The sequence below is a fragment of the Sceloporus occidentalis genome, unplaced genomic scaffold (assembly GCF_023333645.1).
Source record: "Sceloporus occidentalis isolate IW3139 unplaced genomic scaffold, rSceOcc1.0.p SCAF_390, whole genome shotgun sequence".
Lineage (NCBI taxonomy): Eukaryota > Metazoa > Chordata > Lepidosauria > Squamata > Phrynosomatidae > Sceloporus > Sceloporus occidentalis.
Window position 1 is genome coordinate 79,703 of NW_028317370.1, and position 22,217 is coordinate 101,919.

Consider the following 22,217-nt stretch of genomic DNA (forward strand, 5'->3'; position numbering starts at 1 on the left):
GAGTGGCTCCGATGCTGGTTTTGACTCCAATGTGATTTCAATAATAATTTCTCCACCGGCCCCTCTGCAGAAACAATACGCGGTCCGTGGCAGGAGAGATCGCGCGAGTCACGTATGTCCATCTATCCTTGTGTCTGTAGACACGGATAAAACACGTGGATTTAAACGCACACAGATTTACAGCTCTCTACGACGAGATCTTCCGGGGGGGCGCAAGACTGCACTGGGACCGCCATCCTCACAACCCCCCGCGGAGTGCTGAGGCGTGCCTCTCGTGGCGTCCCGTTACCACGGTCCAAAGAACCCAGCATCCGACGGACCAGAACCAGAAATAATACCCCGGGGTCCAGGTGGGGGGCTACCAGCGGCGGCCTCTCGTCCGAGTCGTCGCATCTTTACTCCTTACAGACACCAGACCTCGTTGCGCGTCCGGAGCGCTCGATTTGGGCCGAGGTGCCAGTAACCCTCAGAATCTGGACACCGGGTGGAACATGCGTGTGGGTGATAGGACTGTCTATGCAAATTTAGGACTATTGGAAGCTATGAGAACATTAACGTCATGATCGGGTGTATTTGTTGTTGACGCGCGAGGGTCTGATTTAAATAAACCGCCATTTCCCCAGCTGCTGCGTGTCTGAGAGGTCGGAGGGCAACCTCGGGGCATTTCATAAAAGCAAGTGCACTGTAACCTTTCACCAGGGGGTACATACCAGCGGCACACATCAACCTGCACCATGCGGGTACTGGGGGCATCCGTGATGAGGTGGGGGGCATCCGTGATGAGGTGGGGGGCAACAGTGCGTGAGGTGGGTTATGGGTGGCAGTGTGTGTGAGGGGGGTGAGTTTTGGGGGTAGGGTTAGGGTAATTTAAGGAACCTGCAGGGGGCAGCACTTTACCTGCCTGGGTCATGTGTCCTGGAAAACATGGCTTATATGGTAAAACTAAGGGGAGGGTCAGTGGGAGGGAGGCTATTGGGGCAATACACAGGCCGGACAGCTTGTTTTGCCCCAGGCCGTCACACAAGACGGGCAACTCGTCTCGCCCAGGGCAGTTTGAGAGGTGTGAGGGAAAGAGGCGGGCTGTGACGTCACCGGGCGGGATCACAAAAAACTGGCCAGTGGGCGTGGCCCAGACTAGGCGTCGAACGAGCGGGATCTCTCCTCCGGGCTGTCATTGGTTGTCGTGGAGCTCCTCCTTCAACCGCTATTGGTGGATGGGGTTGAGGTGAGCGCTCCGACGGCTCGGTGGCTCAGTGCGCATGCGCATCACTTCGTAGCAGTAGCAGCTCCAGGGACAGACAGCGCCCGGCAGTCACCGGCGCAGCGACCCGTACAGAAACCCCTTACCGACCGCAGCCTCAACCCCACCGCTATGGTGGACTATCACATGAGCGGACACTCTCACACCGGAATTCTTGGACCTGACGGCAAATACATGGAGCAGGAAGATGACTGGGACAGGGACCTGCTGCTGGACCCGGCCTGGGAGAAGCAGCAACGCAAGGTGCGCCCTCAGCCAGGGGAACGACAGGCAGACAGACCGACCGACTGACTGACTGACTGACTGACTGACTGACTGACACGGGGCTAGACAGACAGACAGACAGGGGCGGGTAGGCTTACTGACGGAAACACGCGCAAACTGCCACACGGAACACACCGCCCGCGGCCCTGGGGCTGTGAACGTGCTGGTCGTAAACCGTGCGTGTCTGGGGTGGGAGCCCGGAGCCCCCCCTCCTGTACACACACACACACACACACACACATACATACATACATACATACTGTCACTAGCCAGCTCCGTGACACATACGTATATATATATATATATATATATATATATATATATGACACACACACATGTATACATAAATACACATAAACATATATATATATATATATTATACACACACTGGAGAAGTTTGGTGCAAATGGAGTGGAGCAGTCACCGTGGTAACAAGTGCAGTGACCTCGCTAATTGCTCCCTGTCCAGCACTTTGACCCCGGGGCTGTTCCAGGTTACACCGGTGTTAGTGGGGGCTGTAGTGGGTTTGTGTGATGTCACCGACGCTCTCTTCGAGGACCTTTATCTGACTTTTTGCTCCGTGCGCCAAGTGCCCTCATCTGCCCAGTTTGTGTTTCTCGGGGGCTGCTGATTTGTAGCCTGCAGTCAGGTGACCGCAGAGAGAGACTCTGGTAGGAGGAAAGGCTGCATTGCCATATCGGCAGTAAAAGGACGGCTCCTGTGTGACGGTAGAGCGCGGCGTGTCCAGAGCGGCCACCCCGCCGCAAACTGGTTATGACAGAAATGGTCCGGCTGAAAGATCTAGTGTTAAAGTAGATTGATATTGATGTCGGTTTACATGCAATGCATGCGCGTTCTTTGACATCACGGGATGTGCTGTGTAATGAGCCGCTATTGGCTGTTAAATGCCCCTCCATGTAGCTCAGGGGGCTGTTTGCCCTTTAGAAATCTTGCCCTATTGTTCTCACTAATGGGGGAGGGGACCCGTGACCTCCCAGTGTGTGGCCCCCGCACCTGTATGGCGGCTCCGGGATTAGGTGCAGAGGTGGAGCGCTTCCCCGGGCCGCGCTGGGTGGACCTGGAGCTTCCGCCCCGTCTGACTAACGTCTGTGATATGTTGCAGCCCCGCGCATGTTGGGCGTGTAGTGTTGGGAGGCACACGCTAGGAGACTCCTTTTTACAGGGGGTATAATTACAGTGTGCCGGGTGGGTGCGGTGAGCGTTCAGCCCCCTCGTCACGTTAATAAATCCTTGTGATGTTTGGTGACAGTAATCCGTGACTCGGGGCGTTCACTGCTTGGTGGACCTTGGCCTGGACGCAGTGACTGATGCGCTGATCTCCAGGACAGTTGGGATGTGCTGAGCAGATCACGGACTGTCCTGTGACACGCATCTCCTTAGTGCTCTGTGGCAGATGAGCCAATAAGCGGCCCGCCAGAAACCCGGCACCTCTCGTCTCACCGTGAGGGCTGCCGCTGTGTGGTTAGAATGCGTTGTGTGCTCTGTGTGTGCGCCGTGTGTGCAATTGGCCTGTCACGGAAAGCCGTGTTTGTGTTGCGTGTTGCGTGTCCTTGGCTTCAGGTGTAAGTGAATCCAGCGACCTGGAATCCTTTCCAATTCCCCCGGCCGGGGCTCCTGGCCGCGCTGAAAGACCCCTTTATCGGGACCCTCCGGGGCAGCACAGTCGCCTTTTGTGGCAGACAATACCTCCCCGTAAGCAGAGCTGTCTGCGCCGAGCACACCTGCCGTATCAGGTTTTTCAGGATGCCGTCCGCATGGGCCGTCAATGTGCCTTGTTTTGCCTCCTAACTTCTATTATGGGGGGTTGCTGTGCAGGTGTGTAAGGGTTAAGGAGACCGGCCCCTCCCACCGCACAGGTCTGGGGGGGAGAGGCAGTTTTTGGAAGGGTCACTTAAAGCCCATTCATCCAGTTCTGGAATTACAGGTATTACCGGCTGCCGGGGAAGAATAACGCCTTATTCTCCGGGCCCCTGGTGACACGATTGTGTTCAGAGTTACTTGGCGGTTTGCCTCCTGTCCTCTGGGGTATAAGATGACGTGCAGCGCGGCCTAATAACCCCCAGGCCTTACCCCAAACTCGTGACAGGGGTATGAGGGGGGCATTAACGCTCCCGGGTTCAGCGGGCTGTACTTTTAACCTTCCAGTCCTCTAATCATTAACAGGGTTACTGCCAGCCGTCCTCAGCAGGGAAAAGGTTAAGTAAGACTTTATTTGCTTAGTTGTGCAATCAAGGGATGGGTTAACTCTTTACTGACTGTGCTCTGGCTTGCCTGGTGCAGAGAGCTGACGGTTACCTGTCCTACTCGCCTGGTTCTGGCCCCGTGGCCCTTCTGTTTAAGAGCCCGTGGGTACGACCGGCTCCTCCGTTATTCTCCGCTTCCCCGGCGCGGATGTAGAGCAGCTTCGCCTCGGCGTCTGTGGGCGATCTGTTCGGGGATTTCCCTTTAGTCCTCGGCGATGCCCGGCGGTTACACGTCTGCTGTTTGTCGGCCGGATGAGCCTTACGTGATGTACTAATTAAACAGCCCGCGGTGCGGTGACATCATAGGAAGGCCTGGCTTTTATCAGTCGGCGGGACATGCTATACGTTATTGATATACATGTTCCTGATCTGCTGGGAGGGGGGCACGCTTGTGTAATCCGTGTTGCAATGGCTCCCTGGCACGGTGTGTGCGGAGACTTCTGTGGCCTCGGTTAGCGGCCGTTTCCCCTTTGGATGTTAACCCTTCGCAAGCCGGAGACGGGATCCCCCGGATCGTTACGCTTCCTTTTTTTTTTTTTTTTATATGATCAGTGATTGGTTTGTACGCCGGCTGGGAGCGCGGCGGGTCTGGCTCGGTACCGGGGGCCGCCCGTTGGGTTCTGTTGCCAGGCGGGTGTTTTTTTTCCTTCCGCCTGTGATTCCCGTGGGTGTGATGTTAGTGTTTTGCTCCGACTTGTGGCTGGACGGAAGCCAGGGGTGTAAACACAGGGGCTGTTATGTGCCTGGATGCCACCTCTCTGTGTTGTTGCCCTGGGCTGGAGCCCCCGGGTCTCTCCGGAGAGTCGTACCCCGCCATTCGCCTTCATAAAAATAGCAGCGGCTGCGCGGTAAACAAACAGCAGCCTTCCCACGCACGCTTATCCCTGACTGGCTCGGGAAGACAATTATAGCACCGTTAAGGCGACACGGCCCTCCTACGGCCTTTTGTGCTCTGTAAATACCCCGGCCGCGGTTACAGAACTAAGCAGCTGCCGTGCGGTGGACGGGATAGTAAGACTGTCCTGAGCTCCGTGGAGGCAGTTAGTAGACATGGCCCACATGCTAAGATGTATGCTAAGCGTGTTTACCGCGTGTGTCACGTTGGGGCGAGCGCATGGTGCGTGGTTCTTTTGGTAAAGATTACGTTCAGCCCTTAGATTCTGGGGTAAAGTTTCAAAAGTTCTTGTCACCATAGCAACAGACGAGTCCTTCGGATTGGACCGTTTTGTTGGTTGCTGTATCATTTCAACCTTTGAACCAGAATGACGTATCTTTAACCCCGTAGCATCTGTGGCCCCTTTTGAAATGAGTCTGGGTGCTGTGATAGCGTTTGGCGGCTTATCGCATCAGTCGTGTAACCGGCAAATGGTTCCCCAGGACACTTAATGTTCCCGCCGACACAAAACATCCAGGCGTGAAACCCACCTAGACGTAATAATAAGTATGTTGGTCGGGTAAGGGGTGTATGCCGGTATAGAGTCGCCGTCCGTCGGGTGGGCGCCGGGCCGCGCATCTCTGTAAAGTTTCTCTTCTGCTGGCGTTTTCTTGTCTCTGTCGGTGACCGCGTGTGCGTGTGCATGACGCACACGTGATGCAGGTAGCACAAGAGAGTGAAAAACCTCACAGACCTGCTACATACCAAGTGAATTCTGGAGCTCAGCCGGCCGCGGGTGCCGTGCGCGGCTGTCATGCGCGGCTGTTCCTGGTGTACTGATACCTGGGCGCAGCGAGGGTGGCTTCCCTCTGAGACACGATGTTCTTCCTGGGGGTCTGAGGAATGGCGCGTTCCCGTCACTCCCGCGCATGGGCAGCCGGGTCCAATGATTCAGTATTCATTATATTACGCGAGGCGCTACTTCCCATCGTACAGCACCACGGAATATGATGGCACTATATATATATATATATATATATATATATATATATATATATATATATATATTTTATACCGCTACTGCGCATGGGTTCTGGTTAAACGAAGTGACGGCGTTAACGGGAGCTGACACCCGGTAGAGGAGGCCCGGCACTACCCCGGCCTGTCTGTTTTCTATTTTATTTATTTATATTCTGCCCTAAATCGGTTATTTTAAGGACCCCCTTAGGACCCCGTTTACTAAAAGTTACATTGCAGCCTACGATGCGCGATGATCGTGTAACGCGTCAGGGGGCCGAGGCGGCCCCGACAATGAGATGTCCGTTTGAGATGCAAATCAGGCGTCGGTTTCCAGGGAGCGTTTTCTGTCTCCGCCGCCGCCGAGGGGTTGAGGTTTTGCCGTCTTCCTGTTGCAGTCCCCCCTCCTCCCCCTCCCCATCCTGTCTCCGCCGGCCCTCCCGGGGGCTGCTGCGTGCCATTCGGAAGTCCGCAGCTTCCTCGCTTTAAGACTCGGATAAACACGCTGATTGCTTTCAAGCCCCTCCGTCAGCGGGAGCGTCCCCGCCGGCTACTAAAGGGCTTTGTCACCTTCACGGGACGCGCGTCTATGAAGCTGTACGCGCTTGTCCGTGACCCCGGCGGCCTCTCCTCCCCGCCCCCCGGGACCCTCATGATTTTGTTTGGGTTGAGATTTTCCTCCTGTTTCCTTCGGATGCGCTCCGCGCATGTTTCCTGCGGCCGCTTCTAAGCCGGATCAGAATTCCGCTCATTCTTTACCCTTATTAGGCGTTTGCAGACTTTTGAAGTCTCGGTCGCGGAAATTCTTTCTCACGCTCCCGTCCCGTGTTTATTCTCGCGTGTCGCATGGAGAGCCCCGGTTCCTTTGCGTGCCGGTAATGCTTTCCGTGAACCCCAAATCCGCTCCTCTCGCAGCCAAATATGGAGCGTCTCGAGCGCGCCTCTGACCCCCGCGGCTCCGTCTAAACTTAGCAGCCGAGGAATTCGCTCGCTGGGATTATACACAAAAGCGGAAAACCTTTCAGACGACGCGATTCGGTGACACGGCCGCCGCTGTCCTGATGGGCCCGGCCGCGCATGTTCCGTGCGCTGGAAATCTGCTTTCCGCCGGCGTTTAAGCCTCATCCACCGTGGCTACTAACCGGTTGCCGTGGAGATTTCTTTAGGTCACCGCAGCTCATTAAATGCCGCACAGTCCGTCAGTATACATGAGCCAGACCACAATATCCACTCATTTCTGTATATATATAGAGAGCGGCGTGTGATTAGAGCGTCGCTGATAGACTAGACGTTTCCCAGAGACTCCCGGGAACTTTTACTGACCGCGGGCTTCTGAGATAAATCCCTCGCTTTAAGGCCATACTTTGAGTTATTTTTCCGCCCCTGTAATCCTGTGTATTGCGGCCGCTGTCACATGATCTGTCATAACCTGCAGCATTGTGCAAAAGGCAGTTACACCGAGAAACATCCGCTGACCTGCTGCAACTTCCCGTCCCGTAAAACCTCGACCTCAGAGAGAGAGAGAGAGAGAGAGGGAGCCGCGTGTCCTCAGAGAGAGGGAGAGAGGGGGCCGCGTGTCCTCAGAGAGAGGGAGAGAGAGAGAGAGGGAGCCGCGTGTCCTCAGAGAGAGAGAGAGAGAGAGAGAGAGAGAGGGAGCCGCGTGTCCTCAGAGAGAGAGAGAGAGAGGGGGCCGCGTGTCCTCAGAGAGAGGGAGAGAGAGAGGGAGCCGCGTGTCCTCAGAGAGAGAGAGAGAGAGAGAGGGAGCCGCGTGTCCTCAGAGAGAGAGAGAGAGAGGGAGCCGCGTGTCCTCAGAGAGAGAGAGGGAGAGAGAGGGAGCCGCGTGTCCTCAGAGAGAGAGAGAGAGAGAGAGGGAGCCGCGTGTCCTCAGAGAGAGAGAGAGAGAGAGAGAGGGAGCCGCGTGTCCTCAGAGAGGGAGCGGGGGCCGCGGCGCTGGGCGGAATGTGTATTTTATATATATTTGGATCCCCGCTTTATGTTCCGGGGTTGGGGGTCTTTGGTGGGCCCCTTGCGCGGGGTTGATCCATTAACCTGATGTGTCCCCTAATCTACCCGCATTACATGCTCTGCCTCGTCATGCTGTGGCCACGAGGGGGTTAACGGCATGCGTGAGACCCGTGTACGTGGGCCGTTCATACCGCCCGGCCCCCCGGCCCCCGGCCGGCTTTCACTGTTTAGAATTCCTGATGTCGTGAAATGTTTGGATATTTATCGCTCTCCGGATCTCCTCATCACTCCCAGCCAGCGAGGGGTTACGCCGTGAAGAACTACTACCCCATCCACACACCCCCCACACACACCGGGATCTACCCCCCCACACACACACACTGGGCGCCCAGTCACTCCAGCGTTACACGTGACCCTCCGCTGTCCCCGGGGGCCGGTAATATCCTGTCTAACGGCCCGGCAGGGATCTGTAATAACTCGCGGTGCTGTGAATGTATCACCTCGGTGGGACTGAAATGCCTGCGGCGGGGCTGTCCGCTGACGTGTCCCTTTAACATCGAAAGCTGGAATCTTCCAGCAGATCTGCCCCTTTCGGCCCCCATCTAGTCAATAAAGACTCAAACCTTAATCAGCCGCTGGTCTCGTCTTAGATTCAGGAGCCGTATGTCTATCCCATGCGTGTTTAATACCCTCACTGTATTACCCTCTACCACCTCTGCTGGGAGGCTGTTCCACTTCTCTCCCACCCCCCTCTCAGTAAAGTAAAACTTCCTCCCGTTCCATCTCAGTCTCTGACTCTCTAGTGTTGGATTCCGCTCTCTTGTTGTAACTTCTCTCCTCCTTTGAAACGAATTCCCTCCTGTGCTTTATGGGTTTGTCTCTCCTGTCCTCTCTCTCTCTTTTCTCCCCGTCTGTCCGTCCGTCCCCCTTGGCTCGGGGTATTGAGGTTGAGTATCGTCGCTGTCCCGCCGTGACCTGTATAATAACCTGGAACCCGCGTTTCTCGCCCAGCCCCGATGAGCTGAGTGTTTTTTTCCGGCCGCTCCTCTTCACGGCTTCTGGATTCCGAGCGCTAAACATTAGAGCCGGAAGAATGCGAACAATGCGTTAATCTTTAACGTGCGGTAAAACCTGCGCCGCGGCAGCGGACGGGGCAAAGTGCGCTCGGGGAAATGCCCCGTGTCCGCAAAGCTGGAGAACCAGTGGGTGGTAGATAAGTGGAACAGCTTCCCAGCAGAGGTGGTAGAGGGTAATACAGTGAGGGGATTAAGCATATATGGGATAGACATACGGCTCCGGAATCCTAAATTCAACTTTTGAGTCTTTACAGTAGGAGAAGCTGGCGGCTAGACGGGGGCCGGATGGGGCCGATCCGCCGGCGGGTTCTGTGTAACCCCAGAACCTCTATTAGTACCGCGGGCGTTTAGTAATCGGGGTGCATGCTGGGAAATGTCTGTGAATGTTTCCCGCCTGTTTGCTCGGCCGGCGGATATTTATAGGCCGGGGCGGCAGGAAGTGTTTTTTCCGGCGACCAAATCGCTTAAAATTCACCCCAAATTCATCACGAACAGAAAACGGGGCAAGATCTGCTTTACGGAGCGTTTAATGCAGCGTCCCCGGATACAGGGCGGGCGCTCCAGCTTGTGGCCCTCGGGGGCCGCATCTCTTCTGTTTGGATGCACTGAGCGTGGCTCCGGATTTCTGCTCTTTTTGGGCGCTCTGCCTGTTACCCCCAAGCCAGCTGCTCGCGGGGAAGCGCGTCTCCGTGGTAACCGGCGGGATCTGGTGCTGGGTTATGGTGGGGCAGTTAGTAGGATTGCTCGCCTCTCCTCGCTCTCTTTCCACAGCCTGGCACTCTGACTGGGGTGGAAAAACACTTTAATACGCCGTGGGGTTAGAAAGCACCTGTCGCCCGCCAGCCGTGCCCCGGACTCTTGGAATCTGCCGGCGGTTGGTCAGGGAGTGTTTCGGCCCCCCGGCCCCTCCTGCGTTGCTCATCCCCGGGAATGCGTAAAGGAATGGCTGCCGCGCCGCATTCCTCCCGGCTGAGCTAATGGCAGCCGCGCTGGTTGCCTCCGGCAGGAAGGGTGGAGTGCGGCGGAAACGTGGAGGGCTCCCCACTCACCTGAGAGCGACTCGGCAGCAGCGGGCGAGATTCCACCTCCGTGCCCCGGGGACAATGACAGCAGTGTCCACACCGGCCCCCCATCCCCCACTCAACTTTAATGAACACTAATTGCTTCCGTTCGGCCTGTAATTCGCAGCGGCTGTCGGCTCCGCTGCATGTAAATTGCGAGCGAGATGCGGGAGCAGCGACCGCGTGGACTTCCTGCCCCAAACGCGCGCCCCCCCCAGTCAGTAAATGGTTAAAGGGACGCTGCAGCTGTTATTTGCACTTCGGGGCATGCGACGGCTGAGAGGTCTGTTTAACTTCTGTCCTGTCTGCAGAGACCCCGGCTATGGAAGAGTGAGCTGGGGGCCGTGAACCGGTGCGGGGGCCGTGAGGCTTCACGGTGACCTCCATGCGGACGCCACGCAGGAAGCCGCTCTCTGCCTCTCGTTTCTAAGACAATAGAGCCGTCTGGCGAGGGCCGCCGAGCCGGCGATGCAGGGTGTGGCGGTGCGTTTGTGCAATAGATCAGAGAGACAAGTCCTCGCAGGGATCGCCAGGGTGTGCCGAGAGCGCGGTGGAGCCGCATTCCTCAGCCGCACTCGCACTCACCTGCTCGCTCTCAAGGACACCAACACCTCTCGCTCATCCCCAACCGTGACCCGGAAGGTCAAGGAATGCCAGGAATGGAGCTCTTTACTCACTCGATGGGCTTGGCTGGCGGGAAGAATGTGCCTGCGCGGCATGAGTGATCCCTGCTGCTCCCGCTGTGACAGGTGTCCTCCCTGTGTGGTGTTAGAGGTCTGCGGGGGCCATTTTGGATCCTGGCATTCCCTCGGAGGGGCGTGTGGGTGACAGGTGTCCCCGGGTATTAGGAGGGCTTTGTGATTCTTTCGCTCCCTTCCTCCCATACTTACCCGAGTGTCGCCGTCGGGCACTCTGTATTACTGTGACCCCCCAGGAATAAAAGCCCCCCGTTTAACTCATTCAGGGTATACAGTCAGTGCAGTCGGGGTTTCCGCTATTTCTTGGAGAGATGAATCCAATAAAAGGGTTCCTCGCCGAGGGTCGGATCGCTTCCCGTCTGCAGCGGTTTCCGCGGCGTCGCCCGTTATTATTTATTATTATTATCTTTTATTTATATGGCGCCAACAATCTACGCAGCGCTTAATACGATCCATACATTCAGGGGGTCCGACCAGACGGGAATTGACAGACTGAGACAAACCGATGCATTCGGTGGAGAGACTCGGCCGTTACCGGCGGTCTCGCTCCGGCTCGCCGGTTTCTGATGTTCTGAATTCTCTTCTCCCCGCAGACTTTCACCGCTTGGTGTAACTCGCACCTGCGCAAGGCCGGCACCCAGATCGAGAACATAGACGAGGATTTCCGCGATGGGCTGAAGCTCATGCTGTTGCTGGAAGTGATTTCTGGTAAGCGGGGCAGCGAAATGCGGGGGCATCGGCCGGGCTGTCGCTGCACCCCCCCGCGGGGGCATCGGCCGGGCTGTCGCTGCACCCCCCCCGCGGGGGCATCGGCCGGGCTGTCGCTGCACCCCCTGCGGGGGCATCGGCCGGGCTGTCGTACTCCCCGCGGGGGCATCGGCCGGGCTGTCGCACGGAGAGTAACCTCTTTTCTTGCGGTTTCAGGCGAGCGTCTCCCCAAACCGGAGCGGGGCAAGATGAGGGTCCACAAAATAAACAACGTCAACAAAGCCCTTGACTTCATTGCAAGTAAAGGGGTAAAGCTGGTGTCTATCGGGGCAGAAGGTGAGCAGGTTTGGGGGGGGCTCGAGTTATTGTTGGGGGTGGAGGGAGCGGTCACCATGGAAACACTGGGGAATGCCTCAATTGCCCTGTGCCCTCCATGCTTTCCGGTGGATTTGTGCCCTGCTTGGGGGCGGGTGGGCATGTGTGCGGGGCACGGGGGGATTATTGCCACTTTGCCGGGGGTCTGTGTCGCTGTCACAGGGAGGAAGCCGTTCTCTTGCCTCATGTTTAGCGTCTCTGCCCCAAACTCCTATTTTTTTCATTTTTTTTTTTCCATTATTTTAGAAATCGTTGATGGCAACGCAAAGATGACGCTGGGAATGATCTGGACCATTATCCTCCGGTTTGCCATTCAGGACATCTCTGTGGAAGGTGACTGCTCCGCTTCAACTACCTCTTTAATTTCACCGTCTCATTCCCGATTGTTTTAATAACGAGCTTCGTTCCGCAGAGACGTCCGCCAAGGAGGGTCTGCTGCTGTGGTGTCAGCGAAAAACCGCGCCGTACAAGAACGTCAATGTGCAGAACTTCCACATAAGGTAACCGCTGCGCCTGCGCGGCCTCCTGCCGGCTCTGAAGCCGACCTGCGCTCGCCGCGTATTGATCTTTGCTTCTGTTTTACAGCTGGAAGGATGGATTGGCTTTCAACGCCCTGATCCACAGACACCGTCCCGAGCTTATAGAATACGACAGACTTAGAAAGGTACGCTCCCCGCCCCCCCCCCCGCGTTCTGCTCCCTGCCTGACCAAGACACAACCCCCGAAACCTCCCCCCACCCCGCGTTCTGCTCCCTGCCTGACCAAGACACAACCCCCGAAACCTCCCCCCACCCCGCGTTCTGCTCCCTGCCTGACCAAGACACAACGACCCCCCCCCCGCGTTGGGCTCCCTGGCCCCCCGCGTTGGGCTCCCTGGCCCCCCGCGTTGGGCTCCCTGGCCCCCCGAGACCCCCCCCGCATTTGTCTCCCACCCCGCGGCTCCTTCACTCATTCCACGTTTCCTTCTCCTGCAGGACGACCCGGTCACCAATCTGAACAACGCCTTCGAGGTGGCCGAGAAATACCTGGACATCCCCAAGATGTTGGACGCTGAAGGTGAGCGTCGGCCCCGATGCGGATATTTCGTGTTCTTTTCTCCCGCAGGCGGTCGCTCCGTGACGTCACTTAACCCTTTCTTACCCGGATACCTGAAGGGGTCTCCTCTCCTTTGTGGTTTTTACCCGGCTGACCCCCTTGCAGATGTGAAAGGGATATCCGCTTCTTTTTCATTGGTCCATATTAAATTCTGATTTTCCCTTTTAAACCGAGCGAGCGGGGTCAGCGCCTTCCCTCCCCACCTCTTCTGTTTCTTAACGCATCTCCTTCATTTCCAGACATTGTCAACACCGCTCGTCCCGATGAGAAGGCAATCATGACATACGTGTCCTCTTTCTACCACGCCTTCTCTGGAGCTCAGAAGGTAGCGTCCAAGGCGGCCCGCAGCGCCTCTCCTCGCCTCCTCTCTCTCCTCCGCATGCATCACCTGCTTCTCTTACAGCTGCCGGCGGCTCTCCCCTCGCTGTGTGTCTGGACTGCTGAGTGGGGGCTTCAGCTCGTTTACACGTCCCACCCTGTGTTTTTAATAGACCCCTAGTTGTTAGGGTCAAGCCCCCCCATAGTGTTCTCCTGCGTTACCCCCACGCTGTCCCAGACACAGAGCGATGGCTGAGAGGTGCAGGACGTGGCCCCTCCGGCTCCCGGCCCCTCCGGCTCCCGGCCTGCTCCGCTCCCTCTCACTCTTGTCCTTGTCCTGTTTTTCTCTGTCTCTTTGCACAGATATTGTGGGCACTCTCAGACCTGATGAGAAAGCCATAATGACCTACGTGTCCTGCTTCTACCACGCTTTCTCTGGTGCTCAGAAGGTGAGCTGGGCTTTGCGTGACGTTCCTCTCTGATACCCTCTGCCCGGGGGTGACACGAACCAGGCTTTGTACCTTCCCGGGTACGCCCTCGCTGGCAGACTGACGTGGAGACCGATGAGCTTTGTGCCGCGTTATTATAGTCATTCTTACCGGCTCCCCCAATCCCTGCTTTTTATTTGCTGGCTGAGCGTGATGTGGAAACTTGCCTCTGATCACGAGTTTATGGGGCTTTAAACGAGTGAAGCCAGCGTCGGCTCGTCGGTGTAATTAATAGCATTAATAATAATGTGCGACCGGCCCAGCGGAAACCCTCATCCGGACAACAACCCCCCCATGAAAACTGTATTCCTTATACAGAGTCCGTTCCATGTACTGATTGCAGCTTCTACCAAATGAGTAAATAAAATGCGACGCGTGCAGGGAGGCTTTTGTCATGCGTTCTGCTGCAGCCCGGGCCATGCGGCACCAGGCTACCCGCGTCACGCCACCTGCCCTGTCCGTGTCTCTGCTTTAAACCACTCTCTGTACTCTGAGCCGGCAGCCTGTGGCCACGATGCTCTTTGCTTGGCTTTGGTGTTGGGGGGGGGGTGATAATGCGACGTCTCATTTCTTGCGCTGTCCTTTTTGTTCCTTTTTAGGCTGAGACGGCAGCCAACAGAATCTGCAAAGTCCTGGCTGTGAACCAGGAGAACGAGCACCTGATGGAGGATTACGAGAAGCTCGCCAGTGATGTGAGTCTGCGCGGAGCACCCTGGGGCCGGACGCGCTTATTGCCACCGCTAGCAGAGAACTGGGGGGGGGGGGGGGGTATTTGAGGGCAGGTAGAGCCTTGGTGTAAATATTCAGTTTTAGGAATTTACGCTAAAATAAAACCATTTTGGAAAAGTTTACTAAAATCGCCATCTGCGGTGTGACCCCCGCACCAAAGGCGGCAGGATCGCGTAAGACCCCTTCCCCCGCGCGGTGACCGCGGTCTGCGGCTTGATGTCTCATCACGCGTGTTCCCTCTCGGCAGCTGCTGGAATGGATCCGGCGCACGATCCCGTGGCTGGAAGACCGCGTGCCGGAGAAGACCATGCACGACATGCAGCAGAAGCTGGAGGACTTCAGGGACTATCGCCGAGTCCACAAACCCCCCAAAGTGCAAGAGAAATGCCAGCTGGAGATCAACTTCAACACTCTGCAGACCAAGCTGAGGCTCAGCAACCGGCCCGCGTTCATGCCGTCTGAGGGCAAGATGGTGTCGGTGAGGCCCTGGGGGATGCTGCCGGCGGGGGGCTCTATGTATATAATGGGGTGTTGGTGCTCATGTTGCCCCTTGGCGTTCCTTCTTCCCTCAGGACATTAATAACGGCTGGCAGCACCTCGAGCAGGCGGAAAAGGGTTACGAGGAATGGATGCTGAACGAGATCCGCCGGCTCGAGAGACTCGATCACTTGGCCGAGAAGTTTAGACAGAAGGCGTCTATCCACGAAGCCTGGACAGAAGGTGCGTTGTGCTGCGGCTTGCGCAGGCGCGTGGTGCTGTCCTCTACGTTCTGCGTAGTTAGTCGCCGGCCGCCGGCTTGGTGAATGGAATTTTAAGGGCTCACCCGAAGCGGCTCCTTCCCACAGGCAAAGAGGCCATGCTGAAGCAGAAGGACTACGAGAGCGCCACCCTGTCGGACATCAAGGCGTTGATTCGAAAGCATGAGGCGTTTGAGAGCGACCTGGCGGCCCACCAGGACCGAGTGGAGCAGATCGCGGCCATCGCGCAAGAGCTGAAGTGAGTAGAAGGTTTTAAGGTCAGAGTCCTGGTGATGAGTTGGGGTAACTATTCATGGTGTGAAGGCAGCCAAGGGGTTAAGGCGCCCCTGTTGTTCTCATCTACTATAGTCTTCATCACTTAATTATCCTGGCCCGGGGGGCATCCCTATAGATCTGACATCATGTCTTAAATGTCAGGGCTGCCCCTCATGGATTATTATAACCGATCTCAGGGAGGGTGGATCATGGGCCCGCCATCAGTTTATAACCCCCCCCCCCCCCCCCCGTTGCCAGCAGTGAGCGCTGTGCTTTATACAGGCCGGTACAGATGTGTAGTGTGCAGCCGGCGGACGACACACTGCTGCCGGTGTTGCTGCTGGTTACACGCGGTTATTGTAAGAAATTCCCCGGCAGATATGAATGGGAGCCTTTATTACCCCGACACGGGTACGAGTAACCACAAGCTCGTTTTGGGAAGGTGGGGGTTGTAATGCCCCCCGGGTCTGGCGCTAACGGGGGTGTTTTGTGTCTCCGGCAGCGAGCTGGATTATTACGACTCGCCCAGCGTGAACGCGCGTTGCCAGAAGATCTGTGACCAGTGGGATGTGTTGGGGTCGCTGACGCACAGCAGGAGAGAGGCTTTGGAGGTGAGGGCAATTCTCCGGGACGGGGTAATTATGATCATCATCATCGTCGTGCGGTTCCGTGAACTTGCCCGTTCACCCTGCTTTACCTCTTTCAGCAAACCGAGAAGCAGTTGGAGGCCATTGACCAGCTGTACCTGGAGTATGCCAAGAGGGCCGCGCCGTTCAACAACTGGATGGAGGGCGCCATGGAGGATTTGCAGGACATGTTTATAGTGCACACTATCGAGGAGATCGAAGTGAGTGCGCCTGGGGACAGTTGGGGGGCTGCTGGGCCCACGAAATTGCTCATTGTTTTCTGAATAAACTGGACCCGGACCCCTCTGTTTGCCCCCCAGGGTCTGATTGCCGCTCACGAGCAGTTCAAATCTACTCTGCCGGACGCGGATCGCGAGCGCGAGGCTATCCTGGACATCCAGGCCCAAGCCCAGAAGATCGCCGATTACAACCACATCAAGCTGGCCAGCGGGAACCCGTACACCTCGGTCACCCCGCAGACCATCAACGCGCAGTGGGAGAAGGTAGGTTGGTGAGGGGGGGCGAGAGCGGAGAGCCGGGGGGGGGGGGGGGACGATAGCGGAGAGCCGCGCCGGGGGGGCTTCTCGCAGCGCTTCACTGACGGATGTTCTCTGCAGGTCCAGCAGCTCGTTCCCAAGAGAGACAGCGCGCTGAACGGGGAGCAGGACAAGCAGCAGTCCAATGAAAGCCTGCGTCTGCAGTTTGCCAACCAGGCCAACTTGGTAGGACCCTGGATCCAGTCCAAAATGGAGGTGAGTGCTGTTCTGCGCAGGCACATAGTCCACCCGATGCCGGGTCTACTGCCACCTGCAGGGGACATGAGGTACTGCGTGGTGTTGCTCTGAATGTTCCGCGAGCGCTTTATGTTCCCGGCCTCTAACCTCTGCCACGTCTCTCGCCAGGAGGTGGGCCGCATTGCCATTGAGATGCACGGCACGCTGGAGGATCAGATGACCCACCTGAAGCAGTACGAGCAGAGCGTCATCAACTACAAGCCCAACATCGACAAACTGGAGCAGCAGCACCAGCTCATCCAGGAGGCCCTGATATTCGACAACAAGCACACCAATTACACCATGGAGGTGAGGGGGGTCGCAGCAGCCGAACACGGGGGCCGAAGGGCATAGGGGCAGAGCACACAACGAGGGTGACTGCGAGAATGTTGTGCTCCTGCTGGCTGTATTATATGTACTTTATTCCTCCCCAGCACATTCGCGTCGGCTGGGAGCATCTCCTCACCACCATCGCCAGAACGATCAATGAAGTGGAAAACCAGATCCTCACTCGCGACGCCAAGGGCATCAGCCAGGAGCAGATGCACGAGTACCGGGCCTCATTCAACCACTTCGATAAGGTGAGGAGCGTTCGGCCGGCGACTGCCGCGGGTCGCAGTGAAAGGTGGCGACTGTCCCCGATTCCGGGCTTTCATTTAAATGTCGGAGGCGGATTTGACAAATGCCTGATGGGGATTGGCTCTGGTTCTGACAGTGGGCGTGGCTTTTCCCATTGTTAAGTTGGTCCTCTGAGTAGCACACGGGGTGTCCGTCCCGTGTCCGTCCCGTGTCCGTCCCGTGTCCGTCCCGTGTCCGTCCCGTGTCCGTCCCGTGTCCGTCCCGTGTCCGTCCCGTGTCCGTCCCGTGTCCGTCCCGTGTCCGTCCCGTGTCCGTCCCGTGTCCGTGGGTCTCTGACCAGGCATTTCATAAATCTTTTCTGTCTGTCAGGGAGACCACCTCCCTCTGGTAGCTCAGCAGCTTCTAGACTTCTCAGAGGAAGAATCCACATTCCTCGCTCACTTGTACTTTTTATAATGTGTCTGGTTTTTTTTTTTGTTTTTTTTTTTCCTCTCTTCCTTCCCGTTTGGCCACCATCCACCGACGTGACCTCCCTCTGCCTCCCTGGGCCCATGCGGTTCTGTCCGTTAGGACCATACGGGCGCCCTCGGACCTGAAGAATTCAAAGCCTGCCTCATCAGTCTGGGATACGATGTGGAGAATGACAGACAGGTACAGAGTGAATGCCAACCCGAGCTAACCATGTGCCCGTCTCTCTCTCGTCTGCTTCCCCGCTACCTCTCCTCCCGCAAGCACCCTGCTGCCTCTGTCTCTCTGATACCAATCGCCCCGGCACTCTCTCTCCTCTCGGCTCTGTCGTTTTATTTTCTTTCGCTCTCTCTCTGTCTCTCGGAAAGAAGAGAATCGGTGCTCTGGATGGGGAGGACTTTCGAGCTCTTCTTATCGCTACGGGATGCAGCCTGGTATGGGCCTCTCCGTTCTGTGGTTGCCATCGTTCTGTCTGGTGCCGTCTTCTGTGATTCACCTACCTCTCCAAGCGGTGCAATTAATGCCCCCCATACACTGATTTACCCCGTTGTCGCCTCTGTTTTAGGGAGAGGCAGAGTTCAACAGAATCATGGCCATCGTGGATCCAAACAATTCCGGCATGGTGACTTTCCAAGCATTCATCGACTTCATGTCCCGAGAGACCACGGACACAGACACCGCCGACCAAGTCATCGCATCATTCAAGGTCTTGGCCGGAGATAAGGTGAGGCGGCTCTTGGCTACTTGGAATGTAATCTAAGGTTTTAATTTACTGAGAGGGTGGTGGATAAGTGGAACAACCTCCCAGCAGAAGTGGTAGAGGGTAATACAGTGAGGGTATTAAACATGCATGGGATAGACATACGGCTCCTGAATCTAAGACGAGACCAACGACTGATTAAGGTTTGAGTCTTTACAGCAGGAGGATCGGGCCACTAGACGGGGGCCGAATGGGTCTTATTTGCCATCACGTGTGTCTGACGCCATCTTCCCCCTTTTTTTCCCCCCCAGAACTACATCACTGCAGCAGAGCTGCGCCGGGAGCTGCCGCCGGACCAGGCAGAGTACTGCATCGCTCGCATGGCGCCGTACCAGGGCCCAGACGCAGTTCCCGGAGCGCTGGATTACATGTCCTTCTCTACTGCGTTGTATGGCGAGAGCGACCTGTGAGACCGCAGGAGGGGGGAAGACTCGAGGGGGGCCCCCGCCTGAAAGTGTCCTGCCATCCTCTATCGGCTAGTAATGCCTTTCTGGCGCAGTCAGAGCTCTGGGGGAGCGAGGAAATTCTGGGCTTACTATCGCGCCCCTGCCGCCAAGGACGAGAGGGGATCACAGTAACTTTCACTCCCTTTGCAGGGAGGGAGGATGGTGCAGACAGGACCTGCGCGGCCGCTCCTCCCCCTCTACAAAGCTTACTATGCAATGGCTAAGGCGTAAGGGATGCTTGCTGACACTGCCCCTCCATACACTCCCATCCCCCCCTCTCCTCCTTGGGTTATTTATTCCTGGTCCTTTCCCACGCGACTCCCGATTGGTCGGGGATCCCGTACAATAAGTTGCTTCTCTATTGTATAGCGATCGTTTCGGTGTTGAATTTCTCTGGAAGGCTCCACACTGCAGGCAGGGGAGAGATCCACGATAGGTGCGCGCTTCCCCGAGCTCTTTCACGGAGTCATGTTTTGGCGGGGGAGACGCGGCTCTGAGAAGGCAGCTGGTGTTCATCTGCTCGCATCTGTTACAAACACTTCTCTGATGTTGCATGCAAAACTTGGGATGGACGGGGCTTAAAAGCAGTCCTAGCCAATCACGTTCCGGGGTATTTAAAAAGTTACCCCATGAGCTTCATGCCACTTCCATAGACCTCACATTCCTTACGCTCTCTCTCGGGAGGATGCCGCTGCGGCACATGCGCTGAGAGAGGGGCTTCACTTTGCTTGGGATGCTCGGCCCCCACACCCTACATTCCATTATTCGGCTAATCGTAAAATTCCATTTTTATATATATTTTTTTGCTATTTCTTTTCTCTAAGGACCAAAAAAATGAATAAAAAAAATCAGAAAGAAGGATACTATTTACTTAATTTAGGGGATTTATGATAATATATATATATATATTCACCTAGCGGAACCTATATTTGCATTTTTCTTGTCTTTAAATAAAACGGTTGCTGAGGTCTGTAACGTTCCTCGTCTCACTTTTTATACTGGCAGCCGTATGGGAGAAGGCGAGGCCTCGTCACCAGTCCGTCTGTCTGTCCTGCCTACACCTCCTGCCTCTCCTTACAGAACAATAAATGATATTTTTAAGATATATTTTTGCCGTTCTGGTGTTTTGTGGGCAGCGGGGGGGGGGGGGGTCGCGGCTTCTCTCTACCGGTGACGGGAGGCAGATCTCATCCGGCGTAGACCATCCCGGCGGCCCCTCTGCGTTTGCTGGACCAGATCCTCCGTCTCCTGGATGAAATCCACCCCGTGATCCCCGCTGTGTCGGACTCTAACGGCTTGAGTCGGTCGTCTGTTTCCGAATGGCGATGGCCAACCAACCTCTTTGGTGAATAAACCCTTCGACCGCGCCCTGGCACCTCCGGCGCCCCTCCGCCTGTGTATGTTAGAAGGTTGTTGATGGATCTCCATACCACCCGTAAGATGCAGATAATGTGATGCGCCAGCTCTGTTATCCCCACCGCGCTTGAGGCATTGATGGAGCGTCAGCCTCTGTGCGCTAATCCCATATGCTGAGTTACGTTGCCGCTTGCTGCGGGACTCCTGCATGCTGTGAGCCCTCGGTTTCCGGGTGGCCCTGCCCTGTACATGCCACGGTTTGGCTGGGCAGGAGGGGCTGCTGAGTGTTCCAGTAATGCGATGACTACCCAGCGTGATGGGTGCTGAGCCCGAGGGCCCCAACGCTGAGCGACCCCACAGGAGACGCTGGTTCCTCAATCGAAGAAATGCATGTTAAAGGGACAATAACATAAAAAAAACACATTGAGATGTGACTTCAGAGTCCTGCTGACCGATCCGGTGTAACGGCCCCGGAAACAACATCAAAAAACAAATAAAAAATATAAAAAGTTTCCCAGAGGTTCTATCCCAAACCCTCTGGTGAGCTCCCCCTGCAGGCTGATCGCAGGTACTGTGCAGCGATGCAGTCCTGCTTACTGATCACTCCGACCGGCAGTCATGGGAGTGAAAGGAGGGAGAAACTGTTTCAAAAAATACTTCAAAAATGTAAAAAAAAATAAAAAAAACTCCAGTAATGGACCGCCATAAAAAAAAAAAAGTAAAAATAATAAATGGAAAAATTAAGTGCCCAAACACCTTGTGCCCCGCTACAAATATATAAATTTTTTTTTAAAAAAAAAACTTATAAAAGAGCATTTTGTAAACCTAAAAGCCAACCTGTCTGGGGTATCATTCTGCTTGGGGGATGTTTAACATAAATTGGTGATGTGCGGGGGGGGGGGGGGGCAATCATTGTGCAGGAAATCCTCATTCATGTTTTTTTCTATTTTATTTTACATTTAATTCATACTAACTGACCGACAAAAATGTGCAGAAGCAGAAAGCCCTGATCTGTAATAATTTGTGTTGATAAACCTAGAAAAGGGAAATTGTGGCTGAACAAAAATATGCTGAAACCCGCAAAAAAATCTCCTTTCCCCCTAAGGGAATAAAACCTTGTGTCACAAAGGGGTTAAAATATTACCTTTCATTATCCTGTTTTTATTTTTCTGTGATGTACGCTTCCTGGGTATTTTGGGCTTCCCGTATAAAATGTTGTTTTTTTAAATATATTGCGCTTTTATTTGTTTCTTTGTCCCTTTTATGATTCCTCAGAACACCGGCAAACACACCCAAAAAGTATAACGCTCCAGACCAACTTATTAACCCTTTACGGCGGTCTGACGTTATTATGGTCTATCTCTAGCAGAGCTTCACACCAATCGCTCTTTTGTATTAACGCTTTATTACCTTATAGTTTGTGCACAGGTAGACTGATACCCTCCTGCCCCCTAGAGGTATACCTGTATAGTTACTGCTACCTTCCTGCCCCCTAGAGGTATACCTGTATAGTTACTGCTACCTTCCTGCCCCCTAGAGGTATACCTGTATAGAGACTGATACCCTCCTGCCCCCTAGAGGTATACCTGTATAGTTACTGCTACTTTCCTGCCCCCTAGAGGTATACCTGTATAGTTACTGCTACCTTTCTGCCCCCTAGAGGTATACCTGTATAGAGACTGATACCCTCCTGCCCCCTAGAGGTATACCTGTATAGTTACTGCTACCTTTCTGCCCCCTAGATGTATACCTGTATAGTTACTGATACCCTCCTGCCCCCTAGAGGTATACCTGTATAGTTACTGCTACCTTTCTGCCCCCTAGATGTATACCTGTATAGAGACTGATACCCTCCTGCCCCCTAGAGGTATACCTGTATAGTTACTGCTACTTTCCTGCCCCCTAGAGGTATACCTGTATAGTTACTGCTACCTTTCTGCCCCCTAGATGTATACCTGTATAGAGACTGCTACCCTCCTGCCCCCTAGAGGTATACCTGTATA

The 22,217-nt window shown here is 55.3% G+C and overlaps 1 protein-coding gene across 4 annotated transcripts; it reads left to right on the plus strand.

Moving 5' to 3' along the window:
* Positions 1-1,372: 1,372 nt before the first annotated feature.
* Positions 1,373-18,822, plus strand: LOC149273240 (alpha-actinin-4-like). 4 transcript variants are annotated; one of them, XM_089506535.1, is made up of 22 exons: positions 1,373-1,504; positions 11,074-11,188; positions 11,405-11,524; positions 11,810-11,896; positions 11,976-12,063; positions 12,149-12,227; positions 12,538-12,619; positions 12,898-12,983; positions 14,064-14,156; positions 14,441-14,671; positions 14,766-14,913; positions 15,039-15,189; positions 15,709-15,817; positions 15,913-16,053; positions 16,153-16,335; positions 16,450-16,584; positions 16,735-16,914; positions 17,040-17,186; positions 17,755-17,835; positions 18,021-18,086; positions 18,218-18,376; positions 18,664-18,822. In XM_089506535.1, exons 1-22 carry the CDS (start codon positions 1,373-1,375, stop codon positions 18,820-18,822), a joined length of 2,772 nt encoding a protein of 923 aa, XP_089362661.1. The 4 variants fall into 4 exon arrangements, with proteins under 4 accessions (XP_089362661.1, XP_089362662.1, XP_089362663.1 ...); XM_089506536.1 differs by lacking the exon at positions 18,021-18,086; XM_089506537.1 differs by lacking the exons at positions 12,898-12,983; positions 18,021-18,086 and adding an exon at positions 13,340-13,425 and having other exon boundaries at positions 1,382-1,504; positions 17,755-17,817.
* The last annotated feature ends 3,395 nt before the right edge of the window (positions 18,823-22,217 follow it).